Source organism: Corylus avellana, chromosome 8 (assembly GCF_965113065.1).
Source record: "Corylus avellana chromosome 8, dhCorAvel1.hap1.2, whole genome shotgun sequence".
In the NCBI taxonomy this organism is placed as follows: Eukaryota; Viridiplantae; Streptophyta; class Magnoliopsida; order Fagales; family Betulaceae; genus Corylus; species Corylus avellana.
Genome location: NC_142497.1, coordinates 23,265,451 through 23,285,461, shown reverse-complemented (window position 1 = coordinate 23,285,461; position 20,011 = coordinate 23,265,451). Strand labels below are relative to the sequence as shown.

The 20,011-nt window shown below is 33.1% G+C and overlaps 1 protein-coding gene and 1 long non-coding RNA gene across 3 annotated transcripts; one reads left to right on the top strand and one right to left on the bottom strand.

Moving 5' to 3' along the window:
• Window positions 1–3,478: 3,478 nt before the first annotated feature.
• Window positions 3,479–5,060, bottom strand: LOC132164563 (uncharacterized). The gene is made up of 3 exons (XR_009438394.2): window positions 4,744–5,060; window positions 4,544–4,630; window positions 3,479–3,867 (listed from the first exon to the last, which is right to left on the bottom strand). It is a non-coding gene; the product is annotated as an uncharacterized LOC132164563 (long non-coding RNA).
• Window positions 5,061–11,988: 6,928 nt separating this feature from the next.
• On the top strand, window positions 11,989–18,246 carry WNK4 (WNK family serine/threonine-protein kinase 4). 2 transcript variants are annotated; one of them, XM_059573619.2, is made up of 7 exons: window positions 11,989–13,003; window positions 14,833–15,098; window positions 15,613–15,836; window positions 15,925–16,082; window positions 16,161–16,467; window positions 16,693–17,028; window positions 17,469–18,246. In XM_059573619.2, exons 1-7 carry the CDS (start codon window positions 12,875–12,877, stop codon window positions 17,981–17,983), a joined length of 1,935 nt encoding a protein of 644 aa, XP_059429602.2. In that variant the 5' UTR covers window positions 11,989–12,874; the 3' UTR covers window positions 17,984–18,246. The 2 variants fall into 2 exon arrangements, with proteins under 2 accessions (XP_059429602.2, XP_059429601.2); XM_059573618.2 differs by having other exon boundaries at window positions 11,990–13,003; window positions 17,451–18,246.
• Window positions 18,247–20,011: the final 1,765 nt, after the last annotated feature.

The following is a 20,011-nucleotide window of genomic DNA, read 5'->3' as shown; positions in this document are numbered from 1 at the left end:
TATTTTTCTTTTTTCTTCTCTTGCTTTCTATTTATATATCAATGTTATTTTGTAAAATTTACACTCAATTTATGAAAACGACAAGAGAGTGAGTTTCCAATAGTTGTTTCTCAATGAAAAAGTATAATACAATTTTTTTTATAACAATTCTTTTCAATTATATTAGTATTTTCATTTTTTTTTTCCTTTTTTTTTGTATCTTTATCATGTTGTTATGTTCTTCAATTTTCACTTGTGTCCCTTGTATTTTTTTTCTTTCTAAATTATATATTATTTTTATTCAAACTGATTACTTCTCTTCTGCAAAGTTTACATTGAATTTGGGAAATTTTACAAGTAAAACGTAGGAGTTTTATTTGTAATATATTTAACTGTTTTAATGAAGAAAACAAAAAGTTCTCAAATTTTCTTTTTCTCTCTCTATTCTTCTTTTTATATTCTCTTGATCTTTTTTATTTTTTATTTTAAAGAAATTGTCGACTTCTCATATATCAAAAATCAAGCTAAAGCAATTTGCTCCGCTTGAACAATACCACAGATACAATAGGATATATTATCCCTCCAAGTTCTATCTATGACATTTTTTGTAGCCAATTTAACTAAGCGATGGGCTGCTACGCCTACATTCCGTCCTACATGATTGGTTTGCCAATTTGAGAAAAGGAGCTCTTCAGTTTGTAGCGCCATAGTAATCGTTTTGGCATCTCCTTCCAAGATTACTTTGCTCATGCCCATATCATGACAGAATTCAATTGCATGGCCTTCTTCAGCTGATCTATCTGTTATTAACCTTCTGTTGGTGTGTTATCTTTTGATTTAAATGCTTCCTTAGTTTCTATTTGAATTTTTTTTTATTATTATTATTTTTGTCATTTGACATACATAGGTTTAATTTTAAGTCCCCGAGTGAGTGTTTCTCTTATATACTTCATGTATATTTTGGTTGTGCCCCCTTGCAAGATTGATTTACTTATAAAAATAAAATAAAATAATTAAGTCCACATTATATAATATACGACAGGAGAGTACTGGGCTCTTTCAACTTGATTAAAAGTGTTTTGGTTTCATATTATTCATGGCTTTTGTATTCACATACAATTTTATGATCTAGCTAGATGCCATGTTTGTGGTAAAAAGAATTTTTAATTAGACGCCAGTCTCTCATAGTGGTTTAAAATTACGACATGTGGCATGAACCTATTTTTTTAAAGGCTAAACTGGTTTTTTAGGCATAATTTTTGAACCGATTTTTTAAGAGTGAACCAATTATTAAATTAGCTTAATTAAGAACATTTAATTATATTTCAATAATTTTCCTTATATATGATTTCATTAAGTTTAAAAATTTAATGTACGATATTATTTTCTCATAATTTATTACGCTCTAAAACTAAACATACTACATTAATTACTCATAAGGCTGCCATATAAGTCATAAAAAAATTAAAAAAAAAATAATAAAAAAAAAATCGGCCATATAGCCAATTTTTTAGAAGGCTATTTTTTTTTCTTTGTACTTTTTGTTTTAAACCATGTATACGTATAGGAAAAAATTTTCATTAAAAAAAAAAAAATTGTTTATTTTCTTTTATATTATGTGATTTGGTGCTAGGAAATTGGAAACGGATTAACGCCTTAACGGATTACCAAATGCATGAAGAGGATCACTATCCATATCTAATTTCTTTCTAATGTTCAAAATTATATATGCGTTTGATTTGTATTGAAATATTATAGATGTCGTCCCCAAGAGGTAGAGATCATTAGTTCGAATCCCTCGTCCCCCTCTTGTGTAGACAAGTCAAAAAATATATATATATTATAGATGTCACACTAAAAATATTACATATTCTTGCTAATTTTCTATATTATAATTCATGTATTCTTCTTGCTATTTTTTTTTTATATATACTTTTTATTTTAAATCATATATACTTATACGAACAAAGATTTAAACATGTTTTAATGTCTATGAATTAAAGTAAAATAAAGGCTCTTATGTTTTACGGGATTTTTTGTTTTGTTTATGTGATTTAGATTTAGTCAATTTTCAATAATTTTTTAAAGTGTTTTCATCGCCTGTCCCTTCAATTAGTCAAAAAAAAAAAAAAAAAAAAAAAAAAAAAAAAAGCTCATATTCTCTTTTGCTTCATCATTCCCATAAAATGGAAGTGTATGCATGGTAGGGCTGGCAAAACGTGTTTGCATGTTGGGTTCGTGTCGACTAGATTACGACCCGACATGTTTAAGCCCAACCCAAACACGACACGTTTAACTAAACATGTCGAACCTCCTAACCCGAACATGACACGGTTTATAAACGGGTAACACAACACGAACCCGTTTATATAAACGGGTCGTAATCGTATCGTGTTACCCCGTTTATAACCCGACCCGACACGAATGACCAATATTATTATTATAGTTTTTAACCTTTAAAAAAAAAAAGAGTCAAATGGGTCAAACGTGTCAAGCCGCGAACCCGGCAGGTTGACACGACATGACCCGATTATAAACGTGTTGTAAATGGGTGACCCGTCTACGACCTAAACAGGTTAAAGCCCAACCCTGACCCGAATTTTGCGTGTCGTGTTCGTGTCGGGTTCGCGTGTCACGTGTTAAATTGCTAGCCCTAATGTATGGAATGACATTCGCTACGAAAAGATAAAAGTTGTTCTACAAAGGGCATTTTGTACAAAAATATAACGTGAAATAAGAGTGAATATAGAGGCCAAACTGCGAATGGAAAATTACTATAAATTTTTTTTTTTGGATTAAATACTTTATTCTCCCTATGGTTTAACTTCTTTATTTTATGCCCGTTAGGATTTACTTTTTATTACATAAAATACCTTTGGTTTGCCTAAAGACGGAGATGGTACCTCCATCTAAATTTCGTCCAAAATTTGACGGAACGTCACGTTAGCACCAATAACAAATTGACACGTGTCTATATAATTAATTAAAAATAATAATTTTTTAAAAAAAATTAAAAACGTTAAAAATTATATTTAATTAAGTTTAAAAAAAAATGAAAAAAGTTTATATTAGGTGAAATGATTAAAAATGCATGATCAATAAATTAGCCACCAACAAATTAAATTAAAAAATAAATATTTTATTTTATTATTTCATTAATTTTGGACTACCACGTCAATTTATATAAAAATTTACAGTAAAAACCATAGCAACCCTAATTGCACTCTTTTGAAATATAATGGCCAGCTTAGTACTAACCAATATAATTTTGGGTGGGTGATTCTTATCACTCCTGATAAAGTTTTTTTATTTTTTATTTTATTTTATTTTATTTTTTTTATAACTATATCTTTTTCCCATAAACTACTACTTATTTGTCATTTATCTCATTTAACTTTAGCACAATGTAATTTGAATCCTATTTTGAAGTTTCAATGCCAATTTACTCCATCCATTTATTAATTAACTTTTTTTTTTTTTTAATCATAAATAGCTTTCATTTCATAAATCAATTGCAACAAACTCAAAGCTCAGATACAATTATCAGTAAAAGACTTTCCGGTGGATCATTCAACCACTCTTTATCCATTTCCTATTTTGCTGCTAGACGTGCCAACGCATGTGCAGCTTTATTGGCTTCTCTTCGAACATACCCCTACTTCTAGCACGAAATAGCTTGCAACGTCTGAAAAATATCCTCAACCAGGTGTCCCGATGAGTCCACACTGATTCTCTTGCATTCACAGCGTCAACAACCACGTTGGCATCGCCCTCCAACAAGACTTCTTGTAACCCCATCTCGCAACACATATGAGAGGCCAGAAGGACAGCCATTGCTTCGGCAGCTACCCTTGCCTAGTTTGACTCTTTGAGGCATACATCTGTGATCTGTCCCATATGGTCCCGGATAACAACATTTATTAATTAGCTGTTATAGGTTGAACATAGTTAAATAACTAAATTGCAAATTTATGAGAAAAAAGAGTCGAATGTTTTATTTCATTTTTTTCTTCTCACTAGTGGGGATAGCACGTGCATGCTTAGTTCTCTGTGTTATTCATCACTATAATTGTTAATATTATAATTGATATGCATATATTATATTATAAAATAAATTTAATATCTAAATTATTGAACAAATATAATTGATGCAACGTGCTGATATTAAAAAGTGTGTCAAATTCACCCATCAATTTACATTTCACAATCTAGAAGAGATACCAAAAAAGCATAACATCAATTCTTTATGTAACAAGGACCAGATTTCAGATCTCAGTATTAGTTTATATAGATTTATCCTTTCCTCTTACCTAGGCACAAAGTTGAAAAGCTCAAAACATGGAATTAACAAAACCAGTACACTGAATTTGGCTAGGAAGATAAGTATAAATTTAGTTGTGATATGAATAAATCCAAAACCGTAAAGCCAATAATATTTCATCCAATGTGTTAGTTTTTTAATCTTTTTGTGGGACTACAACGGCTAGTTCAAGTGGAATTCTTGGAAAATTTTACAGTACAAAAGTAAACAAAAAAAATGAGAGAAGGGGTTTTAGGGTTTTACCTTGAATGCATGAAGCAAAGTAGCAGAGTTGGGAGTGACAGAGTGAAACTTGAGAATCAGAAATGGTTTAAGCATATCCCAGTCCTCCTATTCTTGAAAAAAAAAAAAAAAAAATTCCTGTGTAATGTAGATGACCCTTTATGAGTAACAGAGAGTGGGCAACCAATAAAAAATTAAAATAAAAAAAAAAAAAAAAATACCATGATAAAGGAAGCATGTTACGCCACCCATCTTCAGTGGAAGAAGCATGTTACGACTTTTTTCTCCTACCTCTATAGGGACGTTGAAGAGTTGATGCAAATCTTAACTGGAATCGTTATCTTTCTAAGCAACTAAACGATGAAAATGTGAGGAAAGGAGTAGAAGCAAAGACGGTCAAAAGAGAAACGAGAACAAGATCCACGATTTGAAGATGCATTAGGTAGAAGAAATCGTCCTTCGGTATGGCTGTTGTCAAAGAGAAGAAAAAAAATTCATTGAAAATTTGGGGAAATTTTTTTGAAAGCGAGAACCTACTCTGTCGATGAAGAAGAAGTAGAAGGTGCTGCAAGATGAGAAAGAGTGGTGAAATACCAAAAAAATCAATCAGATATTTAATCCGTGCAAATGCTAATGAGGGCAAATTGGTAACCTCGTCCGCAATAAAAAAAAATTGTGAAAACAAAAAATCAAAAGACAGAAAAGCCGCTCGAAACAAAATTCTCTTTAATGACCAAGGGACAAAACGGTAACTTGACATGATCAAATAAAAACCACTGTTCAACCCCATTGAAGGCGTGGAAAAGACAAAATAGCCCCAATAAAATTCATTCTTTCCTTACCAATTAAATTGGGTCAACATAATAATAAAGGGTAAATTCATAATTTGACACCATCAAATAAAAAGTCACTATTCCACAAGTATTTCCTCTTTTTATATTACTCTAAAGTAAAGACATATAGCAATACATATTCACCATGTTATTGAGAAAAACCTTAAAAACGTTTATTTGTTGGAGAAAATTAACAAAGTTGTCCAATCTCATTATAATAGATCTGTATGCCTTCAAGTTTACCGGTTTTTCCACTTATTTTGTAAAAAATATTCTCCGCTCCCAGCATCCAACAAGTACATTCCATCATCTCGGGCCCGCCAAATGCAATGCCTAACAGTTGGATCTTGGAATGGCCTCGATGTACAAAAATAATAGATAAATTTGGCTTCCATCCAGAAAACATCAAAGGTATTATGTCCACCCCGCCACGACACGTTGCAAAAGTAGAGTGTGGACCACCAAAAGTTGGGGCGAAACCCCCATTGGAACTCTTTACCCGAAGAGATTTTCTGGAGGCCAAGATCTTGGTCTCCGGACTTGCAATGTGCTTGTAGACTATAATTTGATAACCCATTTTTAATGTGAACAAAAAACTTAACCTTGTAGTCTTGCCAGGCATTGGTGGTTAGCGGTTGACTCATGCACAAAGCCAAGACAAGCAAGAGTGCTAAATTACTCATTTTCTCTACTTCCATGGCTTGATTCATTTCAAATGCTTCAAATTTTGCTACTTCTTACATCCTTTAAATACTCACACGATTGTAAACAACTCATTCATTGTACACTAAGAATTTAATGGCACATATGACAAACAGTTAAACACTATTAATATTCTAAGGTTACTTACTCCTATTCCTATTAAATTGTTGGTTAACTAATAGAAGTGGTTTCCATATGAATTAACTCTTCTTTTTTCGTTTTTTTTTTTATTTTTTTTATTTTTTTTTTATCTTTATCCTGTAGTTATGTTCATCAATTTTCATTTGTGTCCCTTATATTATTTTTTCTAAATTATATATTATTTTATTCAAATTGATTACTTTTCTTTTGCAAATTTTACATTGAATCCGAGAAATTTAACAATTAAAATGTATGGGTTTATTTGTAATATATTTAATTGTCTTAAGAAAGAAAACAAAATGTTTCCAAATTTTCTCTCTCTATTTTTCTTTTTATATTCTCTTGATTTTTGTTTGTATCCTTAATGTGAGACAATTAAAGCGTATAAGTTTTATTTGGAATGTATTTAATTGACATTTTAATGAAGAAAATAAAAGATTTTCAAATTCTCTATTTCTCACTTTCTTTATTTTTCTTTTTTCTTCTCTTACTTTCTATATATATATATATATAATACTAGCGAGTTATGAGCTAGTATTATTTAATACCATCATCAAATGTTTGATTGATCATTAATCATTTTTTTTTTTCTTTAGGAGACAAAGACAAATTAACAATCCTTTTTACTAATTATCAAACTAATTAATATTACTTTTAACCAGCTGTCCCCCACTAAGCAAATCCCATGGTGGGCCGACCAAATACTTTCTCAAATGCATATGATTAATGCATAAAAGGGCCAACAAAACCAACAAAACCTGTCGCTGTGAAGCCCATAATCTGTAGGAAGAAACCAAATAAGTCAATTTTTTGAAGGCATTATTGGACGTGCTTCTCATCTCTCACATGATGATAAGATATGATATGATGCCACTACAATAATCTCTAAAATGGTCAAATCCATTTAACCTGTCCATTTCATTGCAATCTTCCACGTTGATTATTACCCTCCCACGATCTTGATTTCCTGGAGAATTTGATTTCATGCTAATATGGTTTACTAGACTAAATAATAAATTATTTCAGATTACTGTTCTAATAAATCAATTGAATATAAAATAGGCCAAGTTCTGATTAATTACCGAAAGTCCTTGGTAGAAACATGCACGTTTTGCACAACTCATAATGCCTATTAAACAATCAAAAGAAACAAAAGCACTTCTTCGAATTGACGGTGTTAATTAAAGCATTTATGGTCGGTTTGAGTGTGTGTTTGAAGAATTTAAAAGTGCGTTTAACACTAAAAAAATTTCGTTTGAAGAAAAAAGTACATGTTTGATAAAAAAAAAAAAAAATTGAAAGTGCTTTTAAGGGTCAAAAAATGGCTAAGATGCACTTTTCAAGCATTTGCTTAAAAAACTCTTTTTGACTTAAAAACGTTATTTTTCAAACGCAATCTCAAACATACTCTTACAATGGGATATAATTTTTTTTTTTTAAAAAAAAATCTAAAATAGCCAACCACAAGCTTGTTTGTTTTTGTTTTAGTTAATGAATTTTTAAATATTCTATTTTATTTCATTTTTTAACATATACTTATTCTAGAGAGAGAGAATCATAATAATAACAATAATAAAATGAGAAAAATCCTAATAATAATAATAATGAACCTTACACATTTATCTAGAATATTTCCCTACATTTGGATAAGCATTGTAGATGAAATATAAAATTCAACCGGATAGAGATATTTTTTTAGAGAGTTTGATTAGCTATTTTACATAGAAATTCAAAGTCCATAACTCATTGTGGATGCTCTAAACATATAAAATATAGTACATTTTTTTCAAGAACAAATGTCAATTTAATAGATTTTTCTCCAGCCGTTTGAAAGAAAATCTTTTGCTAAAAAAAAAAAAAAACATAAATCATCCCGTAACAAGAGGTGGCAATTGCAGGTTCAATGAGTCCTAGCTAGTTCCAGCTGGTTACTAAAAAGTATTTTAAAGTCGATGGTTGGATTGAATATATTTTCTTGTACAAGAATCAATCAAAGTATAATACGGGCATGATTAGAACTGTTGTCATCAGTTGAATAATGCAATTTGGTTTCAGAATGCAAAAATGGGCTCCAAATTGATCGTCAGACGTTGAAAATTCCTTAAATATTTTAATCTTTGGCGAAGCTGAGATTATAATTCAATTAGTGAATCATACAAGCCCACTAGTTATTTACCTAATAATTATTAGAGTTTAACTCAAATAAAGATTAGGTGTTCCAATTATGTGCCGACACATTAGCAAATCGACACTAACACATCTAATAATTATTTTAAAACAATTAAAATCTGAGAAAAATTAAAAGAATAAAAAGAGTTGAGATGGGTTTACCGTATGAGCCACACTTCGGTTGGGAGGATAACTCTAATGCCCAAGAAAATAATTAAGGAATTTGTTATTAATTGATCTCCTATAATTCTAGTTTCACCCTTGCTCTCATTTTTTTTTTTTTTCTCTTTTTAAGATTTAATTTAATTTTTTTTAATGTGATTATTGGGTGTGCTAAAGTCTATTTGCTCATTTGTCAAATTTTAACGTGCCACGTGTGATTGAAAGATGTAAAACAAGGGTTAAGAGAAATGTTAGGGATCAATAAGTTTTCCATATTCGGCTATTTAATACAAATTCAATAGATCAACCACTAGATTTGTAAAGTTCACAACTGACTTATATAAGATTTACATAAATCTATAAATTTAATGGTTGATTTGTAAGACGAGGTGTGCCAAATATAAAAAAAATATTGACTCTAACATTTATCTATTACTAAGACGACCCCTTTCTTATTAAAGTTAAACTCTAATTATTAAATAGGCTTTGATTTGTCAAACTTGTCATCAACTAGCTAATTTGTTTGTAAGCCAATGCAAAAAGGAGGTGCATGTGGCAGGTAAGCCGCGCCATGTATTCGACCACTATAATTGTATTTGTTTATGGGTTTTCAAAGAGGAAAAGACAATGATGTTGAGGTCATTGGTAGATTAGCTTGAAAAACGAATATAAATAAAGAGAGGATAAGCACAAAATAAGTGAAAGGGGATCTTTCAACTTTGCAAGTGCTTTTACAGACATTGAGGAGAAAATTGCAAAGAAAAGGCTATTTAGTTTTGTCAACCCACTAGTACATGGTTTATAGTATATACTTGGGGTGAATGAATATGATGGGCACTCTAGTTGACGTCCTTTGTTGCTATTATATATATATATATATGCGAATCTTGTGGAGTTTCTCCTACCGGAGTTTAAGCCGCATATGAAGAAAAATGTTATTTTGTATTCTTTCAGTATTTTTTTAATGGCATGTTCAATTTATTTTTAATTTTTTTTAACTTTTTAATTACCACGTTGATAAAAAAAAACAATAATAATAAAAAAAGGTCAAATACTATATGTCTTATAAGAAATGTTGTGCTTTTCCTCTAAACAAGTGGAAAAAGGGAGAGAAGGCAAAAAGTCATTTAGCAAATAGAGGAGAGAGGAGTGTTAAATTATCATTTGTCTCAAAAACTTTAACTTATGGGAAGAGATAAATTTAATAACTTAATTATTACTTTAACACTCTCACTCACGTGTGGGCTCAAACTCCTTTTTAATAGATGGGGCCTAACAGATAGAATATTTAATTCAATGAGAGTGAATTGATGAAGATAAGGTTTGAACTCAGAACTTTTGGCTCTGATATCATGTTAAATTATCATTTGTCCTAAAAACTTAAGCTTATAAAAATATGTAAATTTAATCACTTAATCATTACTTTAATAATTAATAATAAAAAGTTTCATGAAGATATTGAGATTGTGAGTATCTTTGATGGTGGGCAATCTCCTAGTGGAAAGGCAAATATGACAACAATAGATCGATTGTCTAGGTGTAGGATTGTGACTTTAAATATAGTGACAGGGCCAGGACTCTTTATAATTAGAGATTTATTTTTTTTTATTTTTTTTTTCTTTTTGTTGTTGTAATTAGATAGAGGATATGAAGAGGCTCGGTGGAAATTTCCTTTGCCACCGAGCCTTTACAAAGAAGGCAATTTTTCTTCTTCCTCTTTTTTAACCGGGTTTAGGGTTAAATCATACGATGAAAGAATGAAATAATATCCCTGTAAATTTTATGATTAAACAGAAAATTCTAATTGAAGGGTGAGATTATAAATTTTTTTAAAATATTACAAATATATATATATATATATATATAGAAGGATCAAATAAAGTTAATTTTTTTAAAAAAAATTTTAAATTTTTTTCAAGCAGGCACTCTTGTTGTTTGTATATACTATATATTAAATCTAATGCTAACGAGCAATCTGCTGAAGACTCAATCTCATAACCAGAAAAAAGAAAACAAGTTGATATTATTTGGCATGCGAATCAAATTTCCTAGAGAATATTTAATTCTTAATCAAGAGTCCAAATCGTCCACCATCTACCCACTATCATTTGTTTCTAAAAATTTAAAGCACAAACTTTTCTTTTAAACTGAATTTAAGATTTTTTTTTTAAAAAAAAATATTATGTTAAATTGACATGTATTATTCAATTTAGTAGACTACGTCTTGATGCAGTTATTTGTATGGACCGACGGGCTACTTGTAAAATAATAAGAGCATCAAAAGATTAAAGGTTGGACACACTCCAATACTCTAATACTTAAGTTAGCACGTATGTTGGAGTAAAAATAGAATAATAAACTTAGGTTTTTGAGAGATCCAATGTTTTTTTTTTTTTTTTTGGATGCATTGTGTCTCTTTTTATAGGGTTTTATGTAACAGATTTTGCCATTGATGCTTCAAATCCATTTGGTGGATGAGAGATATCAATATCTAAAATAGTTGAATTATCTGAAATATCTGCATCCCAATATCTTAAGATGTATTTAACGACTTATTTGAATGAGATTGTTTAAATGAGACCATCTTGTATTTTATTCCCAACATTATGGATTCATTTAGATTTGTAATTTCAAAATATACAAATTTCTACACCCACCTCTAACGGACATAAATTTCCTTCAGTTTGGAGGAAATTTCCTTAAACCGGCTCTAATGAGTACAAAGTGTCATCTCTCACATGTTTTTTTTATTATTATTAACCGTCATTTATTTTCATTCTATTAATCTAGAAACTGAAAGATTGATTTTTGAGAAACCCAAACATGATATATAATACTTGGCACTTATTAGAATAGGTTGAATGAAATTTTCTCAAAATGTCCACCTTCAGCATTTCGCTTCTCTTATTTGCATTCTATCGACTCTATCCCAACATGGCAACATCTTCCCTATGAAAAGGTGGAAAAGTTAATATAAGTGCACTTCAGCGCTCACAAAGTGGCAAAATGGGCCGCCGTCAGACTATTCTCTTGTCACATTCGGATATTTTCGCCCTTATAAAAACACATGTCAATATTTAAAATTAAAAAGAAAAATGATTGGTATCAATAATTTGTCTATATTTTTTATATTTTTTTACAAATTTAATAAATTAATCATTATATTTGTGAAGTTTACCATTGAATGGTTAATTTGTAAGATAATAGGAGAGAAATATAAATAAAATATTGATACGAATTATTTTCCTATTTAAAATAAGAAAGAGAAATATAATTAAGTATAAAAAATATAATTCCCCCATAGAATCCGGGTGAAGCACGCAAGAGAAGCAGAGCGTGGCATAGGTGAGTTGAGCCAGCCATGTTGGTGATCCACTCATTACAGTCAAGATTGACACGAGACGGAATAGTTGTTCCAAATAAACCTCCCAGCAGCATATAAACGTCACGTGACACAATCATCAGACCTCAGACGCCGCCACCTCCTCCATCATCGTGGGGTCCGCTATTCCACCACCATAGAACTCCAGACGCCATAGCCATCATCCAGCCATCCATCCATTTCCGTCTCCCCTTCTCTTCTCTATTTATACGCAACACAAACAAAACCCAACACCCTCATCACCATTCCCAATTCCCAATTCCCAACCAACCTTCTTGTGTTGTGTATCTCATCTTAGATTCCATTTCCTTTCACTTTCTTTCTATCTACTGTTTTCCTCTGTTGCTGGGCCTTCCCTAAAATTTATTTCTATCCACAAAATGATACCAAAGACGCGTGGCCACAGATTCTTCAAGTTCCGTGCTGCCCCATCACTCCCTTCTCATCAATTCATCTCTCTCTGCGCTTTCTCATTCCTTGGACAAAATATTTAGAATCCCACTTCTCCCGAAAGTAAGAATTTCTTTTGTTCTTATCCGATCCTCCCCCACCACAACCTTTCCCAGCAACATTTCACTGATATTCTTTTGTCAAATCGTACACCCCGTCTCGGCCCACCTTTCCTTTTCCTATAATTATTTTATTTTTATTTCTCTTAAAAATCAGAGACATTTCCTAATGTTTGCTAAGAAGTACGACTTCTCACGTGCTGTAGTGGAAATGGCATGGATCATGCTAAGGATTGACTACTCCAGGCTCTTCTGGCTCCTCTTTGGTGTCTTCTCTTACGAAAACCACGAGGGAAAGCCGCGGATTTAGAGCACGTTACTCGCTTAATTTCATCGTACTTTCAAATTCTTTTTTTTTAGCTACGTGACAATCTGAATTCCCACATCAACGCCTGCCTGGGAATTTCAATTCCCACCATCTTTCTTCACCAAAGTTCAGATTTTTAGTAGGCACATGCAGTTCTTGGACAACGAGGTTGGCAGACCAAACATGTTCGGCCGCAAGCATATTGGAGAGCGCACCGGTGAATCCAAATTGGAATATGGATGCGTGGAAACCGATCCCACTGGTCGATACGGCAGAGTAAGCTAAGCTTACAACTCATTTTTATCTTTGGATTATATATGTATATATGTGTGTATGATTATTCATTCCAATTGTTGATTTCTTTTTTCTTTCTTGTTCTATTTTTGGATGAATAATTGAAACAGCTCTTCTCCGTATTGTTCATTTCTGTGGTTGTTGAATTGAGAAAATATTTTAATATATATCTCAATAAGGCACATAAACTCGAACCATATATTACCCCGTATGTATGCCATGTACTTGCAGAAAGTCTTACCATAATTTATACCGATTAAAGGCACGCACGCAACTTGTTTATATGTCAAATGGGTTTTATTTATACTTAATTTGTCGAATTCAAGGAAACTGTTTCTTGTTTTAGCTTGTAGCCTTCTAGGAACAAGGCCCTAGTTGTAATACAATACTGATAAAAAATTGTTTTTTTTTCCTTGTCTTTTCTCTTTTTGTTTCTTTTCGTTTATCTAAATGTGATTCAAGTCTTTCTGAGCATCTTCAACATATGCCCTATTGCTTCACAAATATAATATATTATCGTTGACAGTCTTTAATATATAGACATTTGAAGCATTCAACTTAATCACATAGGATTCTAGAATATTAATATTTCTATGCATATAGCATGCTTCGTGCTTGTCTTATACGGAAGTTAATTACAAAGTAGGTGGATCCACTGTCCTGAGCAATGAGTAATTAAGTTTCATTGACAGTAGATACTGGTTTGTAGTCTTGCTTGTGATTGGGTGACCTTTAATCATGGACCGATTTGTGTAAAAAGAGATTTTCTGCATATATTTGTTTACATACACTGAAGTTTTGGTCGGTGATTTTCACTTTGTGAAGTGTTTGGGCCATGATTCTTGGGTGCTCTAAATCATCCCTGATTAGTTTTAGTAGTGAACTGCTGGACTATGTTGGCTCATGTGATATTTCTTCGGTGGGACTTCTGTAAAGCATGATAGTTTTGAGCACAAGCTTTCCTAGTCTTTGAGCACCGCCCTCTAATTAATGTGCAGGGCTGAGCATATATAGCGATTAGGAAACTTGACTAAATTAATAGTTTCTTGTTTCCAGTTGTTTGAACATGAAGCAAACATATATAGATGGTTTAGACTTGTTAAAGTATTAATTAAGTGATTAAATTTGCCTCTTCCTATTAGCTTAAGCTTTTGGGATAAGTGATGATTTAACATGGTATTAGAGTCAAAGGTCTTGAGTTCGAACCTTACTCCGTCAAATGACCCCCCATTTAAATTAAATATTTCACTTGTTAGGCCTCACCTATTAAAATGGAGTTTGAGCTCACACATGAGGGGGAGTGTTAAAGTAATGATTAAATGCTTAAATTTATTTCTTCCTATAAGCTTAAGTTTTCGGGATAAGTGATAGTTTAACAACACTATTGAGGAGTATTGTCATAAGCATAAACTAAATGAGAAGCTATATGTATATGTATCACAATGTAGTCAGGAATAATTTAAATTAGTAAATAGCCCAAAAGCTTGAATGTCACGAAACATGAGTTAAGGGCGCATCCTTCAAACAAGGAAAGACTTAAGCTAAAACTTGATGATGTTGATGACAATGATTATATACCGTTTTTCTTGCTTACTTATGCACAGAGTTATTGATTTTGTAAGCCCTGCTTAATTTATTTTTCTTAGCAAGGTCAAGAAGAAGTATGCTATTCTATTGCTACCTTATTTTTCTTTTTAAAAAAAACAAAAAAATTCTAAGCTTGTTAGTTGATTACTTTATCAATGCTAAAACTGGAAATAACTGTTATATTGGTTTTGATGTGATAATAGTATTTTCTTTGTGATGAGCAGTTTGATGAAGTTCTTGGAAAAGGAGCAATGAAAAAAGTGTATAAGGCAATTGACGAGGTCCTTGGGATTGAGGTGGCATGGAACCAAGTAAAACTGAACGATGTACTTCGCTCACCAGATGATTTGCAGCGGCTGTATTCAGAGGTTCACCTCCTCAGCACCCTTAATCATGACTCCATCATTCAATTCTACACATCCTGGATTGATGTTGATCACAAGACCTTCAACTTCATTACCGAAATGTTTACTTCGGGGACACTTAGAGAGTAATTTCTTTTACAACTCTAATTTTGCCAATTGCTCTTATCCCGTGATATGCACCCTCAGAACTAGGCAAACTTGTTACAGACCACATGTGAATACCTGTCCTCTTTATCGGGGTCCAATCATAACTTTTGATCATATGATATGTCAAAGAATTTAGGAGAGACATGTGGAATTTTGTGCTGTGGTCAACTGATCTAATGTTGCCGTAAAGCATAGGCAAAAGGAAAACTTGTAAATTTTACATATTGATTATCATCTTCATAAAAAAACTTACTGTGATGGATTGAATTTTCTTTGATACAAATGATTGTAATTGAAAACTCCCCAACATCATTTCACCAATAGAAAGGGCAGTCTCCCTACAGTCTGGTACAAGAACATGATCACACAAGCTCTGTGGATATGTTAATTAGGGAGCCACACTTCTTCGTGCAACTGTTGTTAAATATGATTCTCTAATTTGACTCATTATATGCATGATAGAATGACATACAGCATCTTGGCGTGATGCAGATACAGGAAAAAGTATAAGAAAGTTAATATCCGGGCCATTAAGAGCTGGGCCCGCCAAATCTTACGGGGCCTTGTTTACCTGCATGGCCATGACCCTCCAGTAATTCATAGAGATCTTAAGTGCGACAACATATTTGTCAATGGCCATCTTGGACAAGTCAAGATTGGTGATCTAGGACTTGCAGCGATTCTTCATGGTTCCCGATCAGCCCACAGTGTTATAGGTACTTATTTCCCGACCATTATTAGCACATGAATCTTGCAGGTGTAATCTCCTCTAATTATTATTCAAATGGTTTTCCAATGAGTTAGGCACTCCAGAGTTCATGGCACCAGAAATGTATGATGAAGATTATGATGACCTTGTTGATGTATACTCATTTGGCATGTGTGTTTTGGAGATGCTTACATCTGAATACCCATACAGCGAATGTGACAACCCTGCACAAATCTACAAGAAAGTGACATCGGTAAGGTCAGTTTAGATGTCAAGTCCATAGATGTCGGTGAAACTAGTATCTTAGCCACATGCCACTTTTGTTGTTCAGGGGAAGTTACCGAGAGCATTCTACCGGATTCAAAACACGGAAGCGCAGCGATTCATTGGAAAATGTTTAGTAACTGCCTCAAAGAGATTATCAGCAAAAGAATTATTGCTTGACCCTTTTCTTGCATCTGATGAGGATGAACAGCTGGCTATGACAAAGCTTGGAAGTCAGCAGCCATTTTTAAATCAAAGGGAAATGGAGAAACTACAATCAAGCCATGATCCACACAGGACCAACATGACAATCACGGGGAAGCTCAATCCTGATGATACCATCTTTCTCAAAGTGCAGATTGCCGATAAGGATGGTACTAGTTTTGCTCTTGAAATGCAATGTTCTCATCTAATCGTTTCTATGGAAATTTTGTTTTGGAACACATTCGAGCATGTTCTTAAAGTTGAACCCATATTCTATGAAACCTAAGGATGTAAAAGTTGGCTGGAAGTTTCTAGACCTACTGTGAGCTTTTCCCACTGGCTGCACTTATAGTCCAAGTCCAAGTGGTTAACTTTTTTGCTGTATTTTGTTGCAGGTTCTTCTAGGAACATATATTTTCCTTTTGACATTTTCACTGACACTTCAATTGATGTTGCAACGGAGATGGTGAAGGAGTTGGAGATCACCGATCGGGGACCATTTGAAATTGCATATATGATTGAAGGAGAGATATCTGCTCTAGTACCACATTGGAAAAAGGGGGACCTGACTCATCCTGAAACCCACCATACATTTAACTATCAAGATGATGACGATGATGATGATGGGCCTCATCATCCTTTTCACTCTTTGTCATGTTCATCATCTGAAGCATCGGCATCGGGCTTGTTTAGGATTGATGAAATGGCAGACTGCTGTGATTGGCTCCGAGGTATGATCTTTAATTATTTTGAATTTGGATTATTATTCAGCATGTCCTTAAGATCCAAATTATACTAGAATTATAAATATAGGAAGTTCCATTGGTTATCACTTAGCCATGGCTTATGGGGGAGTGCTATGATGCCTAGTTGTCATGGACTTTATTATGGAAATGGCAACAGGGCATCCTCAGAAATCAGGCCATGACCAATTGCATGGGCTTAATTTACTTTCAAAAATGACAAAAGTGAACAAATGATGGATGTGATGCAATGATAACCTATACAGGTTACCTCTAGCCTGATTTCACATACATATGTATGATGTTTTTCTAAAGAAGTCCTAGTAAGTTGAGCTACATTTTCCTAGCAAAACCCTACAGGGGTGGGGAAAGTCTTAGTATTAGCAATTTGAAATCTCAATGTCAATTAGGAGCAATTGCTGCTGCAGATAATTTGTTTGATGATACCAGCTCTCAAAGCTCTTCACGCTCAGGAACATATTCCAATGTAAACTACTTCTCTGGCAATGAGTATGAGCCAAGTACAAGTCCTACAAGAGGAGACCAACATACCATCACAAAGAGTCACAAGTGCACAAGGTTCTGTCCTGGGGAAGTCCATGGCACAGGGCAGCACTTGGCTAGTAATTTCTGCAGGCACTGCAAGGTTTTACAGGGATCGCATGGAGCTTCTACTTCTAAAGTTAAGGGGTTGCCGGACAACCGTAGATTAACAAGGAACAGTTCACTAGTAGATGTACGTAGCCAATTACTACACAGGTCATTGGTGGAGGAGGTGAACAAGCGACGGTTGTTTAAGACAGTTGGAGCAGTGGAAAATATTGGGTTTCAAGCACCATGTGAAGTTTCTAAAAAGGAGTCACGGCCATCTGGCGGTGGTGGTGGTTCTTCCAGAAATACAAAAAGCGGCAAGAAGCAGGGACATCAACGTGGAACGATTTGAAATTGCTTCAATGAGAAACGAACAATAAATGTGTTTAAAGACAGACACATGCAAAATGCTTAATTTAGTGACTAGATTGGCCCCCATATGTAGCAAATATGGATTAGGATGGGCATTTATGTGAGCTAGTACGAGAATTGGGTGACTCAGGTCATCTGCGTAGTAAAATTCTAGATATATAGAATCATATGTACATATCTGTACGTGGCGTGTGCTACTTGAGAATAAATGCCTCTTTGAAGCAAAGGTTCTTATTTCAATCATTCTCTTTTCTGCCTTCTATGGATGATAAAAAAAAAAAGGCGAAATTGTATGCTTTTTGAATAACCAGGACCAATTTTTACCTTTCCTTCGGAATAAATTGAAAATTGAGAATTCCATGTCACTCAGTTTGGGAATCCGACAATATAAATATGAACTTTCAAGATAAAGAAATAAAGAAATATATATATATATATATATATATATATATATATAGTTGGTCTCTATCCTTCATGTAGTAGCTTTCCCTTATTCGGTCACAAAGTTACAACTCATTCGATCTCATATTCATATCCAATGTGATGGCTACTCAAACTTTAGGAAAAAATTCACTCTTAATTAAATATCAGTTTACAAGAATAGGGTGTTCAAAAATTTACATAAACACATGGTTAAGGTTACATTTAATCAATGTGAGACATTTAGTATGGTAATCTTTAATGGTAGCAGTGATCAAGGTTACCAGCCACAACTTATGATACGGAACATAGCATGCATATCTAGAGCTCGTTTGGTTGCAACCATCTCATTCGCTTCATATCTCTGGAGTAGCTTTTTCAGGAAAGTTTCTGGATAAAAATATTGTGCAGCGATTTCTGGGTATGCATGCGTAGTCTTGTTGATATTACAACATCCAAGAAGTACTATAGCGCGGGAATTCTGGGAAGCACATGCGCCAGCTGGTATGTTTTTATCATTTCATGAATAGATTGATCATGTCAGTATTAATTACTTGATTCACGCTGGAGCTTTCGCTGCTTCCATTCTTTATTAATTTACTAGTCGTACCATACATATTTTCTACACTTTCCAGCCGTGAAGGTATCCAAATTTCCACCTTTTTGTCTGACCTACGTGTTTAAACATATATTGCTTCTTGCAATATATATATATAATCATGGACCACTTCTGCGTTATTTTAAATGATTCAACATAATGCCATGCATGCTAGCTAGATGGTTGATAGCATAATAATGTAAACCTCATATATATATATATAATGCCATGCAGCATGCTAGCTAGATGGTTTATAGCATAATTGAGAGACTAAGTACTCTGAAGACCGATTTGTGTTGCTTCATGTTACGATTGGCTTAAATTCAATCATAAGCGTGTATACATAAAACTTTTTGGGCTTCCTTTTCTTGCGAATCGATTTTTAAGGGTAAGTTTTACCTAATGTTTATATCATTTGATATTAGAGCTACCATCAAACTGATTTTTAAGCGTGAGTTCTACTTAAAATTTGTATAATTTGGGCTGCCGTGGATGTAAATTGCCGATCGTAGTGGTATATTACGATCCCAACTCACGTGTCCCATGGCTTAAGTATAATTTTAACTATATCTATATATATAAGCTCAATCTTAGGTACACTCTCCTTACAAACCAATTTATAAGGGTGAGTTTTACTCAAAATTTGTATTAAAGCGTGCCATTTACAGTGTTCCATTGTCAGTGAATAAAGCTTTATATTCGATCTTAGAAGAATCATGATGTTGGACCATTTCTTAAATCTTGAGAACGTTCACTTTGTGACACATAAAAGGTGAGTCTGTTGAGGGCAAGTTGGGCTGACACCAGCTGTTTTCCGCCTTGCTTTAATGTTTCAAAGTATGATCCATATATAGTAGCCGGGACATATATGTAACTCAGCAGCAGAAGTTTGAAAGTAACAAGTCTGGAGCCTGTATGGAAAGAGACCCATCAATTGTATGCAAATCATGGGTAAAGGTTCACAAAGAAAGAGCATATATAAATGGATAT